The sequence below is a fragment of the Engraulis encrasicolus genome, chromosome 12 (assembly GCF_034702125.1).
Source record: "Engraulis encrasicolus isolate BLACKSEA-1 chromosome 12, IST_EnEncr_1.0, whole genome shotgun sequence".
Classification (NCBI taxonomy): Eukaryota; Metazoa; Chordata; class Actinopteri; order Clupeiformes; family Engraulidae; genus Engraulis; species Engraulis encrasicolus.
In genome coordinates this window covers 27,655,201-27,679,191 of record NC_085868.1, presented here as the reverse complement: position 1 = coordinate 27,679,191, position 23,991 = coordinate 27,655,201, and the positions used below count along the sequence as shown (strand labels likewise).

At 43.8% G+C, this 23,991-nt stretch overlaps 2 protein-coding genes across 4 annotated transcripts in view; both read right to left on the bottom strand.

Annotated features, from left to right (window-relative positions):
- pla2r1 (phospholipase A2 receptor 1) overlaps positions 1–3,238 on the bottom strand; it is an 89,984-nt gene extending 86,746 nt beyond the window's left edge. Inside the window, exon 1 of the mRNA XM_063212026.1 lies at positions 2,960–3,238. Coding sequence (XP_063068096.1) covers positions 2,960–3,101 — 142 coding nt within the window. The 5' untranslated portion in view covers positions 3,102–3,238. The remainder of the gene's footprint in view (positions 1–2,959) is intronic.
- Positions 3,239–3,517: 279 nt separating this feature from the next.
- itgb6 (integrin, beta 6) overlaps positions 3,518–23,991 on the bottom strand; it is a 53,872-nt gene continuing 33,398 nt past the window's right edge. For all 3 annotated transcript variants that reach the window (XM_063212023.1, XM_063212025.1, XM_063212024.1), the window contains 4 exons: positions 23,503–23,603; positions 16,064–16,180; positions 5,433–5,599; positions 3,518–4,122 (listed from right to left, as the gene is read on the bottom strand). In XM_063212023.1, the coding sequence (XP_063068093.1) occupies positions 4,021–4,122; positions 5,433–5,599; positions 16,064–16,180; positions 23,503–23,603 (487 nt within the window). In that variant the 3' untranslated portion in view covers positions 3,518–4,020. The remainder of the gene's footprint in view (positions 4,123–5,432; positions 5,600–16,063; positions 16,181–23,502; positions 23,604–23,991) is intronic.

Genomic DNA, 23,991 nt, shown 5'->3' with positions numbered 1-23,991 from the left:
GCCTCCCTGATGATGGCATGCCAGATGCAGACCGCATGTCTGAGGGGACACTCATCTAGGGCTGCACAATTAATCGAAAAATAATCAAAATCGTGATAAAGCAGTGAAATCGAATTCATGATTTTAATCGTGATTTAATCGTGGCAATACTTTTGAGAGCATCCTTGAAACCAGAACATACCGACAGGCTGGTGTTTCTGGCCAGAAATCTGTCCACTTAAGTTTCATGCTATTGCCTTTACATAATCATTACAATTAATTTTATTTTGCTCATCCCGTATGTAATTCATTCTTGGTTATATTTCATCTTGTTATAATTTTCAAAAAAATCTGCAAAAATCAATAAACGTGATTAATAATCGTGATTATGATTTTGACCAAAATAATCGTGATTATGTTTTTTTCCATAATCGTGCAGCCCTACACTCATCTCCTTCTGTTGTCTCGACTGCTAACCCGCAAACTACTACACGTGGCCAGTAACGATGTTATAAAATATAATTATGAATAAAACTATGACAGATTGTAGGTAGAATAGGTTTCAAGAGACTACAAATAATTTTAAAAAGTTTAAATATCATAAAGATGATGATGATTTGAAGCTTAGAAGCACCATCACTTCATATCATGTGGTAGTTTTCTGGACTGATGGGTGTCAAAATTTTGAAAGGGTGTATCACGATACTGCCTCCTTATATCACGATACAGTATCGTGAGTCTGTGTATCACGATTTCTTGGTTTGATACAATATTGTTACAGCCCTAGTGGCCAGAGCTTTTACCAATAAGCAAACTAGGCAATTGCCTAGGGCAGGGGTTCGCAATCTTTTCTTATTTGGGGCCCACTTGAAATGTTTATAAATGTTTGAGGCCCACCTCTGACCCAATAAACCACAAAACTCAAATGAATAGTCAACACAGCACAGAGAAATATTATTTAGATTTTTAGAAAACGATTTCAAGGCCCACTTGAAATAGGCGCACAGTTGGAGAATCACTGGCCTAGGTCCCCACCAAATCGGCCATCTGTAGTGTAATGGTTACGTAATCCATGCACCCTTCCAATCCTAATCTACATTCAATCAATAAAACAGCACAGGACAGTCTTTGCTACCATAGTAAAACAGTAATACAACATTAAACTGAGTCTATAATACATTACGACTTGGCCAAAGACATTCTAGTAACTGCAAATGCATAACAAGGGCCATGCTTTAACAGATTTAATAGTCCACATACCTTTCTAATCCTATAATCTACATTCAATCAATAGGACAGTAGGACAATAGGACAAATCATAGCTCAGAATTGATAGGACTATTGATAGGACAGCATGTTTTCACTTGTCCACCTTGGGATTGCAGTAATAAAGTAAATCAAGAAATCAATCAGTCTATCTGTCTGACTCCCCAATGGTCAAAACACTGACAGAGTTGTCCTGTGTGTGTTCACATGATGAATTATGCTTTACCCTTGCTCTCTCTCTCTCTCTCTCTCTCTCTCTCTCTCTCTCTCTCTCTCTCTCTCTCTCTCTCTCTCTCGCGCGCGCACACACACAAACACATAAACCTACACACACACAAATATATGTTCAACGGTGAAATGGTGATGGTATCATGGTATTTTTCCTCCTAAGCAGTGAGATGTTACTTTTTTTTTTTTAACCACAATCGCACCAACACTTAGACATAACAAACATTCTGTGGCCTTCAGTCTTTTTTCTTTTTCTCTTTCTGTTTCACTTTCTGCCTGTCTGTCTGTCTGTCACACACACACACACACACACACACACACACACACACACACACACACACACACACACACACACACACACACACACACACACACACACACACACACACACACACACACAAAGACACACTTACAAGCACATTTCAATGGAATCATGCGAATAACCAATGAAGTAAGAGTCAGTGGTAGATGTGGTCAGATTATTTGCAGGGGCAAGTTTTGACCTGCCAGTGTGGGTGCAGGTATCCCTATATGTCTGTCTCCCTCTCTGTTTAGTGTGTGTCACTACTGCTACCATTACCTTAACTGACCCAGAGAGCTGTTTGTAGGCCTATCCCTTAGCTCATGAAAAGAGAGGGGAAAGGTTAGGAAAGGATATGTGTCAGCAGTATAGCCCCTACTTCCTCCTACACGGAAACACTGTTATTGCTGTAGGTACACATAGCTGGTAAACAGTGGGAGTATGTGTTTTGACTGTTCATTCGTTTTTCATCAAAACCGAACTGGGTAGTGTTCAAAAACAGCCGGGAAAGGCACTATATTGCCGAGGTCTCCTAAATAGTCAAAGCAAACTAAGAAAGAAACTTGATTTTAGCTGCAGTTTACAGAACCTCTCTCGGCGCACCAAGCCACTAATGAATGCCCAAACTCCTCGTTTATTGATTTAAAGTAGGAATGTCATGTGATAGAAATGCGCAAGGTGACCTAGACGGTGTGTCTCTCTCCTCCTCCAAAGGGGTCATTGTCAATGTTTAGTGACTTGAGAGGAGTTGGCGCACTGCTGATCACATGCAGAATGGAACATTACAAGAAAACGCTGCCTTGCCTTTCCTGCATCGCGCAGCTGCTTTTGTGCTTGAGCTTTTTTTTGTCGCGATGAAGTTTCAGGCGCTATCACTCCAAGACCTACGGCTGGCTGAACGCATTCTTTGTAAGACATACGCTGCGTTCTGGCTTTGTGAGCTGGGGTATGAATCCCTTTAGGTTTCTTTCTCTCTCTCATGTCTGTCTGTCTGCATCTATCGTTGACGTATGCGACTCAACACATCACCATGGCCAACATGCGCGTTTGCGTAAAAGTTTTTTTCTTCTCTTCACCCTTCGATTGCGATGGAAACAGAGGGAAGATATTGTTTTACTATTGTGTTGTGGGTGCATGTTTTAGACAAAAGTACGTTCGAGTTTCATGCAGGCCGAATGGACTTACTGTACAGCTCGGCAAGTTGTTTTTCCCCCAAAACCCCATCGTCCTCTGAGGCAAGAGCAAAGCTGTTCAGCAGCACAATACAGAGAGCGAGGAGCGCCCCATCGACACACACATTGCAGCGACGTGAAAAGTATTTTTGCATATCCACAGCTATGAATGATAGACACGGGGGCGAGTACGCGCATTCCGAGTCTCGGCAAAACTCTGGTGGATGGATGGATGTTTTTCACCAGCTAACTTTCCGCCGAGTTTTTCGGGCTCTCTACGTCACGTCGCTCCCTCTGCGGGGCGATGGAGGTAGGGGAGGCCTACTCGTCTCTCAGTCAGAGGGAGGGAGAGAGAGAGAAAGAGAGAGAGAGAGAGAGAGACAGGGAGAACTGGGCGGGCTTTTCTATTCCTCCTCAGTCCTCACAGTTCAACCTATAGCCGACAGGGCTAGGAGGATGAAATTCACAGAAACAAACCATAATTCAATCAATAGACTAAACAGTGTGAAATTTATGGAAAGAGCATAGGTAGAGACATGACATTAATGAAAACACAATTGAATGAAGACTATTTGATCCAGCCAAGTTCATATTTATTCCAAATAATTATCCTCCTTTTTCATCATCACACTTTAACAATCCAAGGCTCAGCCTTGATTAACAACTTTTCCAGGAAATCCCAAAAACATACATACAAAACATTAAAACGCACAAACTAACGCTAAAATATTTTCAACACAAACAAATCACCTAAAAACTAAAACAAATCCAGTGCCCAGTTTAGCAGGAGAGTCAGTGGCAAAAACCAAGTAGTTGAATTTCAGTAGTAGTAGTAGTAACATACGTCTGTGTTTGCAGCTTTGAAGTGGCAACACCCCTGAATAGAAGTACAAATTGATTCAGAAAAATAAGGTCAATCTCTCGAAAAATGTTTCATTCTCTCTCTCTCACACACACACACACACACACACACGCACACACACACACAGCACACACACACACACACATTCATAGGCAGTGCAGACAGTTGCTACAGTGCATTTCCCATGTACTCTCGTCGCTCTGTCAGGCCAGTCAGTAGTTTGGTAGACCTATGTCCACCTTTTGTTTCCCATTGTTTTTGTACGTCACATTTTTGAAGGTCGATGTGGAACTCCGGAAGAGTGGATTTGTACCCTGGAACGAAACAAAATATTACAAAAAAGAACCTTTTGAGGAAACATCCTTTCACATTCAAATTCGTTTTTTTTAAATAATAAATGTTCATATGTTTAGCTTTAATGAAATAAAAACCCATAAAAAAGTAAGTTTTCCTATGGACAGACTCCCTATCAGACCATTAGACTTCAGATAAAAGCACCTATATCTCTGTGTTCTAATGCTGCTATTGCATGTGTAGAAGGGGTTAGCTCAAAACAGGGTTCATCTATTCCATGATGGTCAACAGGTTATCTAATGGATCACACCAAGTATGGACAACAACATAACACAGTGCAAAAGAAGAATATTCACCCAAAGCCCTCTCATTAACCCCCCCTCCCCCCACTCCCCCCAAAATAGACACTGACAACTACTGTCACTGTCAAAATCATGCCATAAGGTCTTTGCTCAAGATCTGCACATTGGCCATAGTTGCGCTACTTGTGTGCTATGTAATGGTTGCGGTTATGTTACTTGTGTAAAAAAAAATAATACAATAACAACTTTAACTGAAAAAAAGATCTGCACATTGTAAGTATGCAGCTTGGCCTCAAACTAAGCCATCTCCTGTGCATCAGTACACTAGCCAGGCCACACATTCCTAGTGATGCAACACCTTCAGCGTTGCACCTAGTCAGGCCAAGCACTGTAAATATCGTTTCTGATTTCCAGAAAAACTTTGTCCCACTTTGTCGGACATCAGTCAACCAGTAGCAAACCTAGGGAGGCCGGTCAACCATGCCGTTTGGGAAACATTAATAGTTATGCTCTTGGTCAGACCAAGCCTCGAAGGGTTTTGAAAGTCGATAATAATCAGGCTATCAGTACACTATACAGTGTACATTGTAAACAGGCAGCTTGTGCATGACTAAAGCACCTCCTGACTATGGATCGGACAACTCACTATTTTCAATGAGCTGAGTGTGAAGTGTGAGTGTCTGGTGTTCCAGTGGAACATATCTGGTGTTACAGTGGAACATATCGACTGCCATTTGACCTTTGACCTCTCTGCCTCAAGCTCCACCTCGGGAGCTTCAGCAAACCAGTAAACTCAGCGAGAATTATCCAACTCATTGCTTTTTGTTGAGTTTGATGTGTGACATTAACGCTACAAGCATGCTGACTGTCATTTGGCCTTTGCCATCTCTGCCTCGAACTTAGCCGCCACCTTGCGGTCGTGAACTCTAACCATTACCTTTTAAATAATACTAAATCTCTTTGGATAAAAGCATCCACTAAGTGTAATGTCATGTAATGGAGTAGTGTAATGTGGTAGATAAACCTACCGATTGCCATTTGGCCTTTGCCCTCTCGGCCTCGAACTTAGCCACCTCCTTGCGGTCGTGGACGGACACCAGCAGCTTCCAGACGCCCAGTAGGATGAGGCCGATGGTCAGCACAGAGAGAGACACCCCCAGCACGATCATCGCTATGTCCGGCGGCTCAGGGCAGTCTGCAACAAGCAACATGAGTTCGTAAGGTTAAGAAAAGTACTAAAGGTTACTATAAACCAAACTAGCCCTAGTTGATCTTGAATGAAGGTAGCCTCTTGGAGCAGATGGACCCGAGACGGGTGCAGCTTCGCTGCTTGGCCCCTAATAAGAGGCTACGAGGACAGAGAGGGACTTTTCCAGGCGTTTATAGGTGGCAACACAATGCTAATCACATATGCAGCACCTGCATCCACACACCTCATTCCAACAGTTTAAAGCATCTCTACAGTGTTACTGTCAGTATATCCGTTGCTAACAAACTGTGCTGCTCATCATGGAACATAACTAAACCTCCCTCCTGAAGCTTCACACGCTATTGACTTGAGATGGCTTTTAGTCAGTGTTGCCAGATGGAAAATGCTGAATTATTGTATCAAAACCTCAAAATTATCGTTTTGGGGGCTTTTTTGGGAAGAAATTATCGTACAAGACCCAAATTGTTGCTTAAAGGCATCTAAATGAACTAAAAGACAACTCTGAAATTATCGTACATCACATACATCAGGAGGACAAAATGGACAAACTGATTGTACAAATACGATAATTATCGTACCTCTGGAAACACTGGTTTTATCTGACTTGTTTCTGTTATGTGTTATGTGGCAGCTATAAGTACGTCCAAGAAAAAAATCTTCGAGACAAAATAAATGAATCTCGAATCTTGGTTGCATGCCGATACTTTTGTCTGGGTCACATGCCAGACTGGTGTCTGTGCAGGACTGTACAGGATGGCCTCCGGGTTTCATCCTTTAAAATACATTAAGGAAGTTTCACCTAAACAACCCCCCATTCTGATCAAGGGGGGATGCCAGAAGCATTATTGGCCCAATTAAATGATCCTGTCAAGGCAACGTCTGTGTGTGTGTGTGTGTGTGTGTGTGTGTGTGTGTGTGTGTGTGTGTGTGTGTGTGTGAGAGAGAGAGAGAGAGAGAGAGAGTGTGAGGGAGAGAGAGAGAAAGAGTGTGTGTGTGTGTGTGTGTGTGTGTGCGTGCACCCAATTAAATGATCCTATCAGGCCATCGTGCTGTCCAGCCGAATGCCTGAGCAATACATGTAATGAATGAAATTACGTGCTATACAGAGCAGCATCAGGCCGTGCTGTGCCAGAGTCCAGAGCTACATTAGAATCTTCCTGTACAATAGTGTTTCTCAACGGGGGCGGTACAGCCCCCCAGGGGGAGTTGGGTAGCCCCAGGGGGGGCGTTGAGAAGGATACAGCTGAGTGGGAGAGGGGCTTAGTTTCCATTGGGGGCCATTAGTCTATTTTATTTTTCTTACGGGGGGCGCTGGCAGGCTTATGATGAGGTCAAAGGGGCTTTGGCAGGCTTATGATGAGGTCAATGGGGCGTTTGTTTAAAAAAAGGTTGAGTTCCACTGCTGTACAACTTGGCCATGTTCTGGCCAACAGCATGAAAACGTGTCATGCTGAGGCAACATTTCAGCTCATGTTTAGATGCTTCAATTTAAATTGACTCTGAGAAATTCCAAAATGTAACCAATGAAAGGGTTTTTGTTTTTTTCAAATTTTATTCCTTTATTGCTTCCTCAATGGTGAAATTTACGACTTTGAATTGCACTCATGACGTGTATAATCTGGAAATAGACATCACAGTAGCAAGATGGTTAATGTGTGGGAACAGTAATATGCCCAAGGTACTTCAGTGGTGTGTGTGTGTGTGTGTGTGTGTGTGTGTGTGTGTGTGTGTGTGTGTGTGTGTGTGTGTGTGTGTGTGTGTGTGTGTGTGTGCGTGTGCGTGCATGCGTCTGCTGCAGGATTAATTTGCCTTCCCAGCCATTGTGGTACGTCTTACTGCTGCCATCCTCCGCCTGGTCCGCACTTTAGGTCTTTGCAGCAGGGCATGTCCACACTTAAGTGGGTCTGCATGTGTATGAGTGTCAGTGTTAATTTTGACAGGAATTTTTAATTTAGTTTTAGTTTTAGTCTCTTGACGAAAATGTAATTTTAGTTTTAGTCACAATTTAGTCATCTAAATCATTTTTGTTTTAGTTCATTCAATTCAATTTTAGTCGACAAAAAAAAAAATGTAGTCAACTAAAACATTACATTAATTTCCTCTTGTCTACACTTCTCTATAAAATTGTCAAACTAAAATACCATTTGGGGAAATCAATGATTAAAATGACACTGTAATCATAAAATATTGTCAAAAACTGCCAGAGCGTCTTATAAGCCAGTGCGTCCAATGTGTAAAAAAAAATCATGGCCGCGACACTCATAAATCTCTGCCGATATTTTAGAACGACTTCGGGGGGAAAACGGGACTGCACGTTATGAAAAGATACTTGTGGGTAGGCCTATACCAGTAATCAAGAGCGTTGCGGGGTACAGTAGCGAGGTTACTGTATGCCAGCATTACAATGAAACGGCACCTCTCTCCCTGTCTCTCTCATGCGCGTAAGCCTATTGCAAGCTGTTGCATATTACCGTATTGGCCCGAATATAAGATGTGGTTTTAGTTCTAAAAATAGTACTCTAAAAAGGGGGGTCGTCTTATTTCCGCCCGCTTAACCTGAATGCGGCCATTAGCCTATGCTTCACAACAATGCCACAAAACTCAATAATGGATGGGTTAAGAGATTGTTTTTTCCAAATTTGCAGATGCTTGTTTCGTTATGACTGTTGCACCGCAAGTCTATCAACTGTCAATGTCAACGCGATGCGGACGACAGTGCAAGGGGAAAAACACAAGTCAATCGCGACTCGTTACTCTGCTTTTCAGGGCCGGTTATAAGCATAGGCCGGCTAGGCGGTCGCCTAGAGCGCAATGTGAAGAAAGAGCGCCGAAATGGCGCTCTCCGATGCGTAATTTTGCGATATGGAGGTTTTTTTTAATGAAGTCGCAATCAACAAAGCGTGGCGAAAGCGCTCCTCACGGCAAAGCGCCCCTCAGCCAATAGTAATATCGCTTTCAACTGTCTCTGGGAAGTCTGTGAACCAATAAACAGACAGTCCTGAGAAAGGGGGCGGGACGAGTGACAGCGTGCAATCTATTTTGAATTTGGAGACTTATTCGAGAGACAGAGGGCAAGCGCGAACAGCAATGCAGCTCTGCTGGGTGGAGAATTGTTATGTTCTCATTAAACCAGTCATTGCATGATGCAGGAGTTGCAGAGGGTGTTTTGGAAGTATGTGATTTAATCAGCAACCGTTTGTGATAAAGTAAAGCCTAATAGTTATGAGGCTACTGTTTGGAATTAGAGGGAAAAAGAGCTTTGCTTTTGATCTAAGAAATCGCTAGTTAGCATGCTAACATTAGCCAAGTATGCCAAGCAATGAAATCCAGTAAAGTAGCTGCTAGTTAACCTGACTCTCGCGCAGATGGATTGTCATCCATCTGGAATTTTGGTGGTAACCTTGCTGTTCTAGCTCGAACGTGATTGGAGAAATTAGGTAAGAGTGACGTACTACTTCAACCAATCACATCGAAACGGGCCGTGACGTAGTTTTCAGCGACGCGAGATAGAAGCCACAACAGAGCAGTTAGCATGTTGACAGTAGTCCCAGCCCAGCTAGCATGTGTATAGTGGATCATTGTTGGCGTTTGAACGGCAAGCCGCCTGTGGTATGCCACCTGTGTCCGACATCGGACCACTGACGGGTTACAAAAAACACACAAGGCATCGGTGGATTTTGGTTGGCAATCCGACATAGTGCACACGAGTACTCTGCAGGGTCCAAAACAGCGGCATGCTACCTGACAAGCCACCTACGTGAGAGCCAGGTTACATGCTACCAGCCCCTAGCACCAAGGAGGACGGCTACTCATTTGGTGCCAGCATCGTTTGCATCAGATAAATCACAACAAAGATATGGTAAGTTAGATGTCTTGAAATGGCTATATTTTTCTTTTAGTGAAACAAATCACAGGCATGGGTTTGTCCGTTTCTGACGGGGTGATGGTGATAAATATTGCAGACAAAATGGACGTCTGCTTGCCTGCACAACCAATGTGACATATATTGATGAATAAAACTTAATCAAGTATGTGTATTTCGCTGAAAATGATTGACCAGCGATAAAATGTTATTCAGACAAAATTGCCAGCCATATGAAAAACAATGCAGCCTCAACAGCATGCAGTTGCTACTAGCATTATTGGTTGTGTTCTGGTCACCGTTAGGCATGCCAATTTACCTATGATAATACAGTAAATCGTTTACAGTCCCATACGTTTTTGTATATCCTACCATGAGAGAATATTACACCAGGATTGCATTAACTACTCCCGGTGTGCACGATTAACTTCGGGTCTGATTAACTTGGATGGCATAAAGAGCTGTTCACGTCAGAGGAGACAGGATGGGGCGTCTTAAGTTCTATTATACACTTTTGAAAACTGCATTACGGTTCGACGAGAGGACCATGCCGTCGCACTTTTGCCGTTGTTATTGTGCGCGATTGTATTCTCAAAACACTTCAGCTGCTGTGGTCAATTCAAATAGTCGATTCGTGAGTGTGCTAAGCACTTCGATATAGTTGTAGGTGACCATCCCTAGTTGATCGGACGACCCAAAGTTAATCGTGCTCAACGTCATAAGCTGGGACACACACACACACACACAGTGCCATTGTTAATTGATCAATGGTGATGTCTTTTCTCTCTCGCTCTCTCCATTATTAGGTGACCCAAGACCCACGGTTATATAAGGTATGTCTGATTTATTACATCCATTGCTAGGTCAAAGGCAAAGAGTACATTACTGAAGCAAGCAAAGCCGTATTGTTAAGGGGTGTAAAACCCATTTGTGTAAACAATTAGTTTTTTTCATCAGGGTGGGGGATGTGAAATGACTGAGAACCTATTATCAAGGTAAATAGGACCCTTGCTGACCTCACCTGTACCTGTGGCCTCGGAAGGTATCCAATGTTACAGGTTTGAATTCTTAAGTAAGAGTAACTGAAAAGTATATGTGCTGTCCTGCACCACTATCCACCTAAACCTACATTAATTTCTCAAGAGACTGTACTCCTCATAACATTACAGTTGACAGACGCTTTTGATCAAAGTGATGTACAAGGGCAGTAATGCAACATGTGGGTGGAAAATACTCTGTACACAGAGTAAGTAGCATACCCTGTTGTTAATGAACTTTAAGTCACCTAGAAATATTTTAAAATGTGTTGCAATCAATTTCCCGTGTTGTTTTTGTTCAAAACCTTGTATGTATGCCACAATTGTCACACATAACCTTCTGAAATGTTTGTCTTATATACTTCTTCTAACTTCCTTTGTCTGTGTCTGACGCCAGGAGGTTTATGAAGAAACGACAGCATAGAGGACCCGCAACATCCCCTCACAGATTCCATGCCTTTCAAAATATTAGAACAAGATTTCAAGGCATTTTCCTTAAAGAACTTGCAAACATTTCAGGAGTGCGTCACCATTTGGGTTTTCATTTTGTACAATACAATCACCCAACACCAAGAACGCTACATTTTGTAAGCTATGTTTCTTTGCATTGCCAGTAACCAATATTTAAAAAGAAAAAAAAATGTGTATATATTAAATTGATATCTTATGTCATTATTTACACTTTCATTACTGTACATTGAAAACAATTAGACAGTGTTTTCTTTTCACAATAAAATTGTATTTACATATGTTCCAATTACTTGTGTTACACCATTATTTACACCATTTGTTCAATATTCGGTTCGATATTGTGGACAAGATTCCACTTCTTTGTTCCTAATGGATGATGGTTAGATTCTGAACTAATGCTGTGTTACATGTTTCCATTATGTCTATGAATCTGTCATTAGGGAGAGTCAGTCACAAAAAGCCTCGCTCACAACCAGGTAGCATGAAGTACCTTAAACATAGGTTGTTTTGTAATGATTGTCAAATGTAAGGACTGTTGTTGACTGCTGCCTCATTAGGCTTTGTCCCAAACCCAGAGCAGACAGTCTCGTTAATGAAAGTGGCACATCTGGTATTTAAGTACACATGTTCTGTACAGCTGTCAGCAGACCATGATAACATTTCCAACTCTTCAGTAATGTCTAGATCTTGGTGGAGTAGTGTAGTGTAGATTCTATACACATGTGGTTGTACAGGCGCATTTTGAAACAGGCTCAACACAGAAGACCAAAGAAATGGAATTGTGGTAGGTGCAACACGTATGACCTGGCTGGCTCCAAACTTGTGGTGCGCATGCTCTGTGCCACTGCCAGCCATTACTGAACTCACTGTCTTGTCTACCTAGAGTGTTCATTTGATGGTTTACAACAGTACAAGTGAGGGAAGAGCCTAATTCAATTTCCACTGTACATGTGTAGCAGCTGGATGGACCCCGGTCTGTGATGACAATCCAGCAGACGCTGCCAACTCCATGACTTGCCTACCTGAAAAACAACACAACAATGTTAAAAATAGATCGGCAAAACAAGGCAACTGTAATTCTAAATACTCTATAGGCCTAGTATCTGCATTTTAATTCACTACCTATTTAAGGCTAAGACCTGAACAGCAATAGGCTACTATTACTTAGTTTTAAATTTACTGCTGACCGAAAGGGAGACTTGGGGTTGCCAGTAGCTGGTGAGTGACAGGCCTCACCCTGTTTTTATTCCAGTACCCTCTTGTGTAAATTCTGTTTCCACACGAAGTAGGTCTCTTAACCATGCAAAATCTGTGATTACTTTAGTCTTTACCATCGAAACAGGTTAACAACTAGGGCAGAAAGTGAAAAGGGGAAGCCCACAGACCTATACCAATATGTATAGGTCTGTGGGGAAGCCATCCTGGTGAGTTTGAAGTCAGAATTGTCGTCGTGAAATAAACATTCCATCTCTCACATGCTGACGTTTTGGGACATGCTGCATTGGCAGCGATCACGGGGATAGTACATTTAATTTAACACGAACTTTATAGCCATAAACAAATTTGTCTGAATGCGACATCTTGGCATACTATTATGATCAACAGCACTCAGTCACCATAAGCATGCGAGGTCTGGAAATGAGGCTTGTACATATTGAATTACCGGCACTATGGGGGGCATTCACAGTTGTAGCCTACCATGTCAGTCATTGTTTCACACACATCAAAAAAACACGTTAGAAACAACCAAGAGGTTTTTTCACTCACCATTTATATGTGGCATGGACCTCTCGACTCTAAATCCCCACTTAAAGTTGGTCTTGTAAACAGTTGAAGACTGAACATCGCTGCGGCTCTGCTCATTCTCCTTCCAGTGGATCATTGGAAGAAGAGCGAGAACGTTTCTTGCCACCAACTAATTCCTTGTTTTCTGTTCCTCTCTCAAAGAATGAATGTTTGGTAGTTTTGATAACACTTGAAATCGCGGAGTTCATACAGTATGCAGGCCGCCGTTGTTGTGCTAGCCACACTGACTGAGGGGTGTGCTAGCAGCACTACAGTGATGTCGCGCAAGATGCTACGTCATACCCGTCAACGCCTCACTCCACGATGATTGACATTGACATTGTCCAATGGTCGGGGCACGTTTATTTTCTACTCGAGGACTTCGGGCTCGACAAGGCTGAACCAGACCCCTGTGCGAGCTCACGAAGTGTAACGAAGATGCACGAAGCACTAGGGGTCTCGCGAGAGCCAGGCTAGCTGCTAGTAGCCTACTCACTAACACCCACCTGACATCATAATACTTGCTTAGGTTGACAAGCAATGTAAAGTAAGACTGGTGCCATGTTTAAAGCAAGTTTAGCTGCCATATCTCCTTCCATCCACTTGAATGAATTACCTGCTTGTTGTAAGCTTAAAAAAACATTGTTTCCAGACCAGAATGACATATAGGCCTACATTAATCATGTAACAGAACCATGCACAGCATGTTTTCATGCTGAGTGATGTAGTATTGCAGACAAGTGAGGCTATTTACTATATTTTGTATATTATGAAATTCAAAAGCGTGACAGCTTTTCTCCCTTTCTCTCACCCTGTCCCTCCAGTTCAAACACATAGATAGCCCCCTTCTCATTCTCTTACTCACAAATGCACCACTATTTCCTGTACAGAAATGAAATTGGTTTGGAATCATAGACAGCACAAATGTGTAGCTTATTAAAATTGTTATGCTGCCATGCTTTGTGATGCTGTAGGTAGTGTAGATAGGCTATCAATGCAGACCTCCTTGGTAGGCCTATTGTCTACACATGCATTGGACATACAAATGTACTGTACCACTCTCCTGGCATTTCAATTCCATTTTACAATTCAAACACATTGATAACCTCCCTCTCATCTGGGGTTGGGGGCACCACCACCATTACATCCAAGACACCACACAGTGAAGGAACTTTCATGCGACTCAATCTGATGTGTTGGTCGGCTGTCCAAAAGAACCAGAAATCCATTTGATGCAAAACAGTTATTGTTCTTGATGCTATTTAGTTAAGCTTACTACTGGTAGGCTATTACTCTTGTGTTCTGTAAGGTATAAAAAAAAAAGGGGGGGGGGGGGGGGGGGGGGGGGGGGGGGGGGTGGGGGGGGGGGGGCGCCAGAACTCAAACTTGCCTAGGGCGCCAAATAAGCCAGAACCGGCCCTGCTGCTTTTATTTGTGTTTGGTTTTACAGTCTCATCAGGAAAGCTTTGGTCGTTCTCTCTGGTCAGCCGACAACACCACTAGAAATAAGAAATGAAGGGTGATTTGACGAACAACCTGTAGGCTAAGTTTTGGATGCTGTCATCAGCCAATCAATGGTCATCTGTGTGTGCGCGAGAAAGCGGCGCCTTTGACAAGCGGTGCCTTTGACGATATGCCTCGCAACGATGCAGCAACACAGAATAATGGTTAGGGCAAGAGATTGTCTTGTTCATCTAAATCACTAGGAGTTTTACCCTTGGTACGAAATGAATATCAATCAGACTTCTAATGTCAACGTGGTTCTGATGGGCAGCGCATCGGTTTCAAGTGCAATGCGTCAATCTGCCTTTGGTCACGTTCGGTTTCTACAGTCCAACGGAAAACTTTGGATGCATAAAATGAACGGCGATTTGGCGAGACGGCTGCTGGTTAGATATTGCTGTCAACTAAGCATTTTGCAAAATCTGTGCATTGCACAATAGATTGCCTATCTCTACTGGTTGCCTGGCTGGCGCAGACTAATGCTCTGAGTGTATGTATTGACGCAACTGAGGCTATGTTGCGTCGCACTTTAAACAGGCGGGCCCAGGCGGCTGTAGGTGCCTATTGGCGCTTGACAGGTGAAGTGAGTAAAGAAAGGAAAAGGATATGAGTAGCCATCTGTGGTCTTACATCATGGAAATTCCATGAAGATTATATTGTGAAATTTGTTCTTTGTAAAAAGCCTCAGATTTTCCAACAAATTAAAAACTGCATTTTGAGAAAAGTTTCCAATGTGAAACAAAATTAAGTCTTCAAAAAACTTTTTCCCCCAAAACATGAGCCTGAAAATGGGAGATCGTCTTATAATCAGGATCGTCTTATATTTGGGCTAATACGGTATTTGCTTGATACAAAGTTGTGATGGCACACGCGCTCTCGTTGACATGGTTGTGTACATGGTTGCATGCATTCGCCAGACGTTATTTCAGTGTCCTTGACTGAAACAAGTCGCAAAACTCCACACTTCCGAATCCTTTTGCCTACGCATAGACCCTTAAATTACAAACATTAGCGAACATTGAAAAAAGATCAGACAACGACCGTCGGGTAGCAGGTTCATGAAAGCGACAGGGAGTGGAGAAGTTCGGCAAAAATGCATCGTTAGAGAAAGATGTTTGCTACTGTGCGACGGCAACACCACTTTCATGGCTGCATAAACTTCTTCTCCATGGATTAATGGGCAACAATATTTTTTCCAGCCAGGATTGCACTGAAAAGTAGGCTACTGCTGTGCGCACCGACGCTGTCTGTCACTGTGCTTGCGTGTGTGTGTGTGTGTGTGTGTGTGTGTGAGGGAGGGGAGGAGGGAGACGCAGAGCAGCGTCTCCGGTGGTATTGTAGTCACATTTTTTATTTTTTTGACGAAAATATAAATCAATATCGTTACATTTTTCGTACAAACGCATGCTGTTTTTTCCGTCATCGTTTTATTGTCGTCAGGGGAAAAACAATCGTTAACGATAATTATCACGAAAATATTTCGTCACGAAATTAACACTGATAAGTGTGTGTGTGTTTTCTCTGTGTGTATGTCTGTGTGTGTTCAGTTCAGTTCAGTTTATTGGTACCCGTATGTAAACTGATTTTGCAGTTTAAAAGAAAGATGGGTGTCCTTACATATAAGCTACAAGACACATGGCAAATGCGTGTGTATGTCTGTGTCTGTGTCTGTGTCTGTGTGTGTGTGTGTGTGTGTGTGTGTGTGTGTGTGCATGTGCGCGTGTGTGTGTGTGTGTGTGTGTGCATGTGCGTGTGCGTGTGCGTGTGTGTGCGTGTGTGTGTGTGTCTTACCGTACTGTTTGAGGTTGTAGACAGTAAGGCCATGGTCTGCCTCCACCAAGCTGAAGGACATGAAGCACTCAGTACTGCTCTGCAGTGAACAGGGAACCGACTGGCTCTCGTCGAAATCTGAAGAGGACACATAACAGTCAGTCACAGAGGTGGTATGTAAGTATGTGTGTGTGTATTGTGTGTGTGTGTGTACATGCTTGTGTACATGTACTTGTGTGTGTGTGTGTGTGTGTTTGTTGAACACAGGTCTGACAAGGCAATGCAGTGAAAAAGTTTGTGGTGCATGTGTGTGTGTGTGTGTGTGTGTGTGTGTGTGTGTGTGTGTGTGTGTGTGTGTGTGTGTGTGTGTCTGTGACCATGCACGTTCATTTGTACCTGCAAAAAGTTCAACAAAGGTAACGCTTCTATCTTTGAGATACCATCGTGGGATAGAACATGGCATACAGTATTCTTTTGTTATTTCCAACAAGTTTCAGGAAAAAAAACACACATTTTGAATTGAATCCCGCGTTGTGCTTTAAGAACTTAATCTCCAATTTTGCAATTCCGTGGTGGCATTTCAATTGTTGGAGTGTCCCCATTTTTCCACGGGCCATCTATCAACGATGACACTTTGGTGTCATTTTGATGTATTGCCTCTGTGTGTAGTCACTATGTTGATCAAATTACTCAAGTGCAGTGCATGTGTTTCTACAAGAAAAAGGAATCGCACCACCTTTTCTTCTCCACACCACTTTTTCTTCTCTTCAAGGTGAAAAGGAGCCGCGTAAAGCGACACCAGCCACTCTCTCTACCTCTTCACCCTTCCTTCACCCTTTCCCTTTGTTTCCTTCTCTCTCTGTCTCTCTCTCTATCTCCCTTTCTCTCTCTCTCTCTCCATCCCTGTCACCCTCCAACTCTCTCTCACCCCCCAACTCTCTCTCTCTCTCTCTCTGTCTCTCTCTCTCTCTCTCTCTCTCTCTCTCTCTCTCTCTCTCTCTCTCTCTCTCTCTCTCCCTCCTTCTCTGTCACTTTTTCTTTTGCTCTCTATTTGTCTGTCCCTTTCTCAACTTCCCTGAGTGAGACAGCGATGCCCATTACAGCATCCCGTCTAATGGCGTTTGGTGTCGCCTGCCTGCCATCGCAGCTGTCTGTCTCCCCATTGATAGGCCACCCGAGTGAGGTCTTGACAGGGGTGGAGGGCGTAGGGAGGCTGGGGAGAGAGGGGCCGGGGGTTGTTGGGAGAGCGACAGAAGTAAGCGCTGTTGGCGGTGGTCTAGGTGGTGGTGGTGGTGACGCCGGTGACGCGTTCTCGAGATCAGATAGGCTTCTCGGCTTGCGAGCGCGTGAGTGCCGGGACAAAGGAGACGCCGCGTTGAATGGGGGGCCTAGCGGAGGGGCCACTCGTGTTCAATGAGCCCAGACAAAAGGAACCGGGCCCTCCGACAAGGTAAATAGCATGTCCTCTTTTGTGGAGTGGTGGTCGAGATAATCCGACTCTTCGCCTGGGAAGAGTGTAGAGGGTGGATGGGGAGGAGGGGTGGAGGGGTTGGCGGAGTGAGGAGGGGAGGAGGTCTTGCTTTGGGAGAGTGTAGAGGGTGGACGGGGAGGAGGTGTGGAGGGGTTGGTGGGGTGAGGAGGAGAGGAGGTCTTGCTTAGGAAGAGTGGCAAGGGTGAATGGGGAGGAGGTGTGGAGGGGTTGGTGGGGTGAGGAGGAGAGGAGGTCTTGCTTAGGAAGAGTGGCAAGGGTGAATGGGGAGGAGGTGTGGAGGGGTTGGCGGGGTATTAGTGAGGACGTGAGGAGGAGTGGAGCAGAGGAGGAAAGGAGCTCTTGCCTGGGAACACTGGACATGGGTGTAAGGGCAGGGGAGCTGAGAGCGAGGGACAAAGGGGACCGTTGTCCTGGGCCCAGGGACAGAGGGGGCCCAGAATTGGGTTCTCATTTCATTGTATGTACTGAGTGTGGGGCCCTTTCAGATTACTTTGTCCTGGGCCCAGCCAAAGCTGTCAGCGGCCCTGGTAAGGGACAGGGGTGGGGTGGCCTGCGGGTGGGGGTGGGGGTGGGGGTGTGGGTGGTGGGGTAGGTGGACAGAAGCTCTTGCATGGGAAGGGTGGTGGAGAGGAGACATGGGTGGTGAAAGCAGGTGTGTGTTTGGAGTAGTAGAGAGGTAGTTGGGGGGGAGGGGGGTGTAGTTGGTGAGACACGAGGAGGACAAGGGCTTTGGAAGAGCCACTTCAGACTACTTGCTCCAACAGATCTCCAGTGCACTGTGGTGATCTAAGGTCCACTCTGTGGAGGTGAGTAGTAGCATGGTATCATCCGATCTGTGCTGCTGCCTGTATTGCACTACTAAGCACTCTAAAGCCTGGCTCAAACTACACGACTATCGCGCCGATTCTCCGCTGAAAACCCCCCTTATGACAATCGCTGGAACGTTACCCCCCAGGACCATCGCAAATTGTCGGGAAAGATTTTCTCATCGTGAGCGACGTTCTAAGATAGAACTTTGGCAGCTCAAAGAGTCGCCGATCGCAAATCGTAGAAATCAAACAGTGTTTGATATTTGCGACTGGAAATAGAACGTCGGGCATTGTCTCAGTGGTTGCGAGCAGGGATGAGATTGACAGTTGCGATTCTCTTCTAGTGTGCAGTGCACTCCGACGTCAAAATCAGACACACAATCTTGAGTGGTGTAGTTTGAGCCTGGCTTAAGTCCACTACTGGATATTGCAATCCATCATCCCCACAAACCACCAGTACATCAACATTTTATACAAACATAAGAGTTTGGGTTGTAAGCAATTGGACATATTTTTGGAGCTTGAAGTGGGAAAATACAACCCAATACAACCCAAGTAGGAAACACAATCTGTCATTTAAACAGAGTTAAGATGTGTGTAGATAGTGCAAATAAAAATGGTAAACACCAACATGCTGTGGCGTCTCAGTGTTCTGAAAGCAGAAGAGTAAGTGGCTTTGATGAAGTGGCTATTGCAGCATAATGATATGGGGATCTGTTTCAAAAATAAATGATAATTAGGGCTGTGACAATATTGTATTGAACTGAGAAATCGCAATATGCAGAGTCACGATACTTGTATTGTGAGGAAAGCAGGCAATATGGTGATACATCCTTTCAAAGTTCTGTTACCCTTTGGGTCAGAAAACAGCCACATGATATGACATGATAAGTGCTCCCAAGCTTCAAATCAATATCATTAATTATTTTTAAACATTTAAAAAATATTAGTAGCCTCTTGTAACCTATTCTACCAATGATCATCAAAAAGATATGTATCGAACCATATGTCAAAAATCATGATGCAAACCAATCATCAGTTGAGTGTATCATTACAGCCCTAATGAAAATTGTAACACAAAGACACATATATTTGTTCCATTCCATTAGCATACCAGGAGATTTCCAGGGTGTTGCGACATGGACTTTTCAACGAGAAATCATGGTGCATGGCACAAAATTAGTGGCTCCTATATAACTGCGCTCCGTATGTAACTGTCTTAGTTCGCCACTCGGGGCTCAAACCCGCTATCCTGGTGAACCAGTAGCCTGTAGGTTTGTGTAGCCCAGCCCCCGCCCTGGGCGTCAACACATAGCTTCTGGTTCACCAGGAAACAAACCCGCAGCCTACCAGTCAACGCTTCAGTTCGGACACGAGACGCACGAGACGAACTACTGCTGAGCTAAGTAAAGGTCCAGACCGATAGCTCAGTGCTACTGATACGGCTTGAGGCTTCGGGAGGGAGGCTTACTAACATTCTACCGCCGAACTCTACTAGATGCCATCCGTTACACCAGTGATTCTCAAAGTGTGGTCCGGGGACCACTGGTGGTCCGTGACAGAGCTCAGGTGGTCTGTAAAGGGATTTCTAGCTAGCAGAAGGCTAGCATTTGTAACATAATTACAAAGCCAAACATGCCTCTAGTCATATTTTCACCACAATAAGACAGGGTTGTAAAATGGGAATAAAAAGTAAGTGATCTGCATCAATATTAAGTGTCGAAATAGCACCCGTCAACTCTCAATTCAGTTGACAGGTGGTCCCTGAACATTTTTGGGGGGACATAGTGGTCCTCGGTCTGAAAAAGTTTGAGAATCACTGCCTTACACCGATGTATCACCTACTATCAACTACATATCTTGGAAAATTTTAGATCTTTTAAGCAGACTTGTAGCACACACCGTCAGCCAAACCAAATGAGGACATATGAAAGCACAGATCAAGAGCATTTTATTTGGGTAGACAGCGTGTACCAGCATGTCGTGCAGACAGCAGCTTGGCACCAATAACGCTGCAGAGAAAACAATTCAGCAAGCGACTCTGTGTGGTCCTAATAACCTGAGAGTTGTGAATGAGATATGTCATGCAGGAAAGCACGGCCTGGCAATCCGCCATACTCATTAAGCCTGTAACATGACTATGAGGTAAGGCTATTAGGGCTTGAAAATGGCACCTGCCAACCAATCAGATGCTGGTAAAAGTGGTAAAATTAGTAATAACTTCAGTGCCACTAGCGACTTTGGCAGATACTGTATTTTATTCTTGTGTATGTCATCTCACAGTATCCTATTCTGTCATATGCTCTTTACACACCTATTGTTATCGTTTCGTTTCTCAGTTTCTATTTTCATGCTGGAAGCTATATCAACAACGCTGATCTTCTTGCTTCTTTAACTATGAGGCAAGACTATGAGGCAAGTATGTGGGTTAGTGGATGGAAGGTAATAGTGCAGAAACTACACTGACATTTCCATGACAACAAGTTTATCCAATTGATATTGCTTACATGATGTCTCTTAGACTGACAGCACACTAAAATATGCTGAGGTGGGCATCTTTTACATATTATTCACCCATTACGACTACAGGTACAAACAAGACTATGAGTGAAGACCACTGTAATAGAAACCTCACTGAAATCTCCATGGACATGAGATATGTTTCCTGTTTTGAGCAGGGGCAGCCCTGTAGGCTACATGTAAGTTAGCTGTTAACCCAGTAAGACAGCCCCTGTTATAAATTAGCTGTTAACATGGAATGGTTAAGACCAAGTCATTATGTATTACTACAGGCCCTGTGCACTGTCATAGTGATGTACTACCATGGCAGTAAAGTTTTTTCAGTGACTATTACAGCATTCCACTGGTGGAAGAGCATGCGTTAAGGGGCTACGCTAGCCATCAGTGTTCTCAGCTGGCCATTCAGTTCCAGCCAACAGTATCACAAAAAAATGGCAAACTACATCTGGCTCTCATGTCAGCACCAGGGGGGAATAGAAAATACCAACGAGAGCTATTCATAAACGAATAAAGCTATGTTCCCAGAAACTGACACAAATCAAATGCAATCAGGACAATCATAAAAAATATCCCTAACATTGTCATCATTGTACAATGTGTCAAATCCAAAACCTCTTATGCACCTTGAGACATTAAATCGAAAGTGTGTCATAAACTAATAAATTAGATTTCTGGAAAGCTAAACTTCAGGACATAAGTTCTTTAGGAACAAAAATAATCCATGAACTAGAAGCACTTAGTGCAAACCTCCGCCAAGGCCACGGCGTCACTAATGCCATAACATCTACAAGCTGTGGAATCATATGCCTATATATACTGTAACTCATAAAAACAATTGATCAGGATCACCAACAAAATGTAGTCACTTGTTCCTTTTGTCATTTCCAACAACTCCACAAAATTTCATCCAAATCCGTTGTCATGCTGACAAACAAACAAACCAGCGGGACTGAAAACATAACCTTCTTGAGGGAGGTAATTAAGAGTAACTTAATCATGAAAATAGGAAACTCCTTAGAGGGCAGTGCTGAGGTACATACATGGGCAAGAGCCTGGCTCACCTGTGGAGTTCAGGTGAGTGCAGAGCCATAGAAGTAAGAGTTAGGCTAATCCATTGGCCTCCATGTTCCTTTTTTACACAAAGATGAAGGGTTAGGGTTAGGATTTTACTTCATCTTTGCTGGTTATGTATTGGTTCTGTGTTAGTCTCTAGTAAAAAGAAAGCCGCTGCTTACAATTATTTTAATCTACGTGAATTATATCACCAACCAACTTCCAATGCCCCGGTTGTCACAACTCTGATTGCCATGGCTCTGGGTGTGTGCATGGCAAGGGCTTAGGTGTGTGTGCATGGTGTTATGAAAGGTTAGTTTAGGTGCATTGACAATAGGACAGCACCTTCACATTTACATGCACCTTAGCAGAATCTTTTTTCTGCCTTGATTACCGTGTAATACTTCTTTTTTTCTTACTTCTACATCACAATGCTATATCATAGATGTACCTGTCAACACTCATTCTGGTCATTTTTGTCTTCTCTACCTCAATTCTCAGGGTATGTTTTTTTGCACATTTGTTTAATCATCAGAATATGCTTTTGCACATTGCCTTTTTATTTGTTCTTTAATTTTTATTTTTCCCCTCCCTGACTTTACCTGTGTGTTATGTGTCTTAAATGTCCATGTGGGCATTATGTGTATTTATGTAAGCTACTTGACACCTGAATTTCCCCTCTGGAATCAATAAAGTTACCCTACTCTACTCTACTCTACATTTTACACACCACACGGGGGAGACGCCTAACCTGTAACCTATAAAATGTCGGGGGTCAGGGGTCACAGGGAGAAGCGTCCTGGATGCGAGTCTTGCAGCGAGACTAATCTCGCAAGGACGCAGATGAGGCGGGCTTTGGAACAAGCTTGCTGAAGAAGCTAAAAAACTGCATTTCGAAGAAGCCGTAAAGCAATTCCTTGCAGAGAAGTAGGTCTCGCCTGCGGAAGCAGCGGAGCGACGTTTGCTGGGGGAATTGTTGACAATGTGTGCATGGACTAATCTCACACCGGGTGAGGAATACATGGAGCCTTTGAGGTTTTATGGACTGTACGTGGGGGTTTCTCCACAAAACCCTGAACACTGTGGAGAGGAGCAGCTGGAGAGAGCTGGAAGACCGAAGCTGACCATCTCTGGGAGACCTGTTGCCTGAACTGGTCCTAGCAAGAGGTAAGCTTCCCCCCTACATTTTCATCCAAACATTAGATCGCATACTGCCACGTTAACAGTAGGGACACATAGCAGGCGAAACAAGCGAGGCGAAGAGAGGCGAAAGTCAGTGTTCTATTCTGACATCACAACCGTCATCATGTCGTCCTGGCAAATCAAATGGAATGGAACAGTTATGTTGCTGATTTGATTGGGCCGCCGCAGGCGAATTGGCTCCTCATTTGCATAATATTAAACTTGGTTTAATAATTTCGCTTTGCTCCTGTTCGCTTGCCTTCGCCTCTCTCATAGGAATGAATGGCGAAGTTCGTTTCCCTTTCTCCAAATTCACGTCTATACGTATATCCCTACCGTAATGCATACATAGCGTTAGGAGTTAGACAGGGACCTTCTAAATCCTAATATTGGCAAGGGCTCACCTGTGGAGTTGCTGACGAACGTGAGAGGCGAGCTGCAAGCCTGAAGACATCTCTCCCTTTCCGGAGACTCCTCTTGCTGGAGGTAACACTCCACACACGACCTGTGGACACACACACACACACACACACACACACACACACACACACACACACACACACACACACACACACACACTCATTGAGAAACACAGAGACACACGCACAAACATGTAAACAGTCCATCACCTCTTCTGAGAACACTAACCCCTGAGAGAGAGCCCTTTCTTTGTGTCTTTGCTGAATGGAGAATGAGAGAAAGCGAAAGCGAAAGAGAGAGAGAGAGAGAAAGAGAGAGAGAGAAAGGGGGTCCACTTTCAAGCCAAGGCATTCCCATAAGCCTTGGCCACTTGGACATGTTTGTTCCCAGAGCTGGCCACTTTATCTCTTCATCTTGGCAACGGATGAATGGGGAGGGAGTGACAGGGGTGCTGGACACAAGGGGCGGCGGGG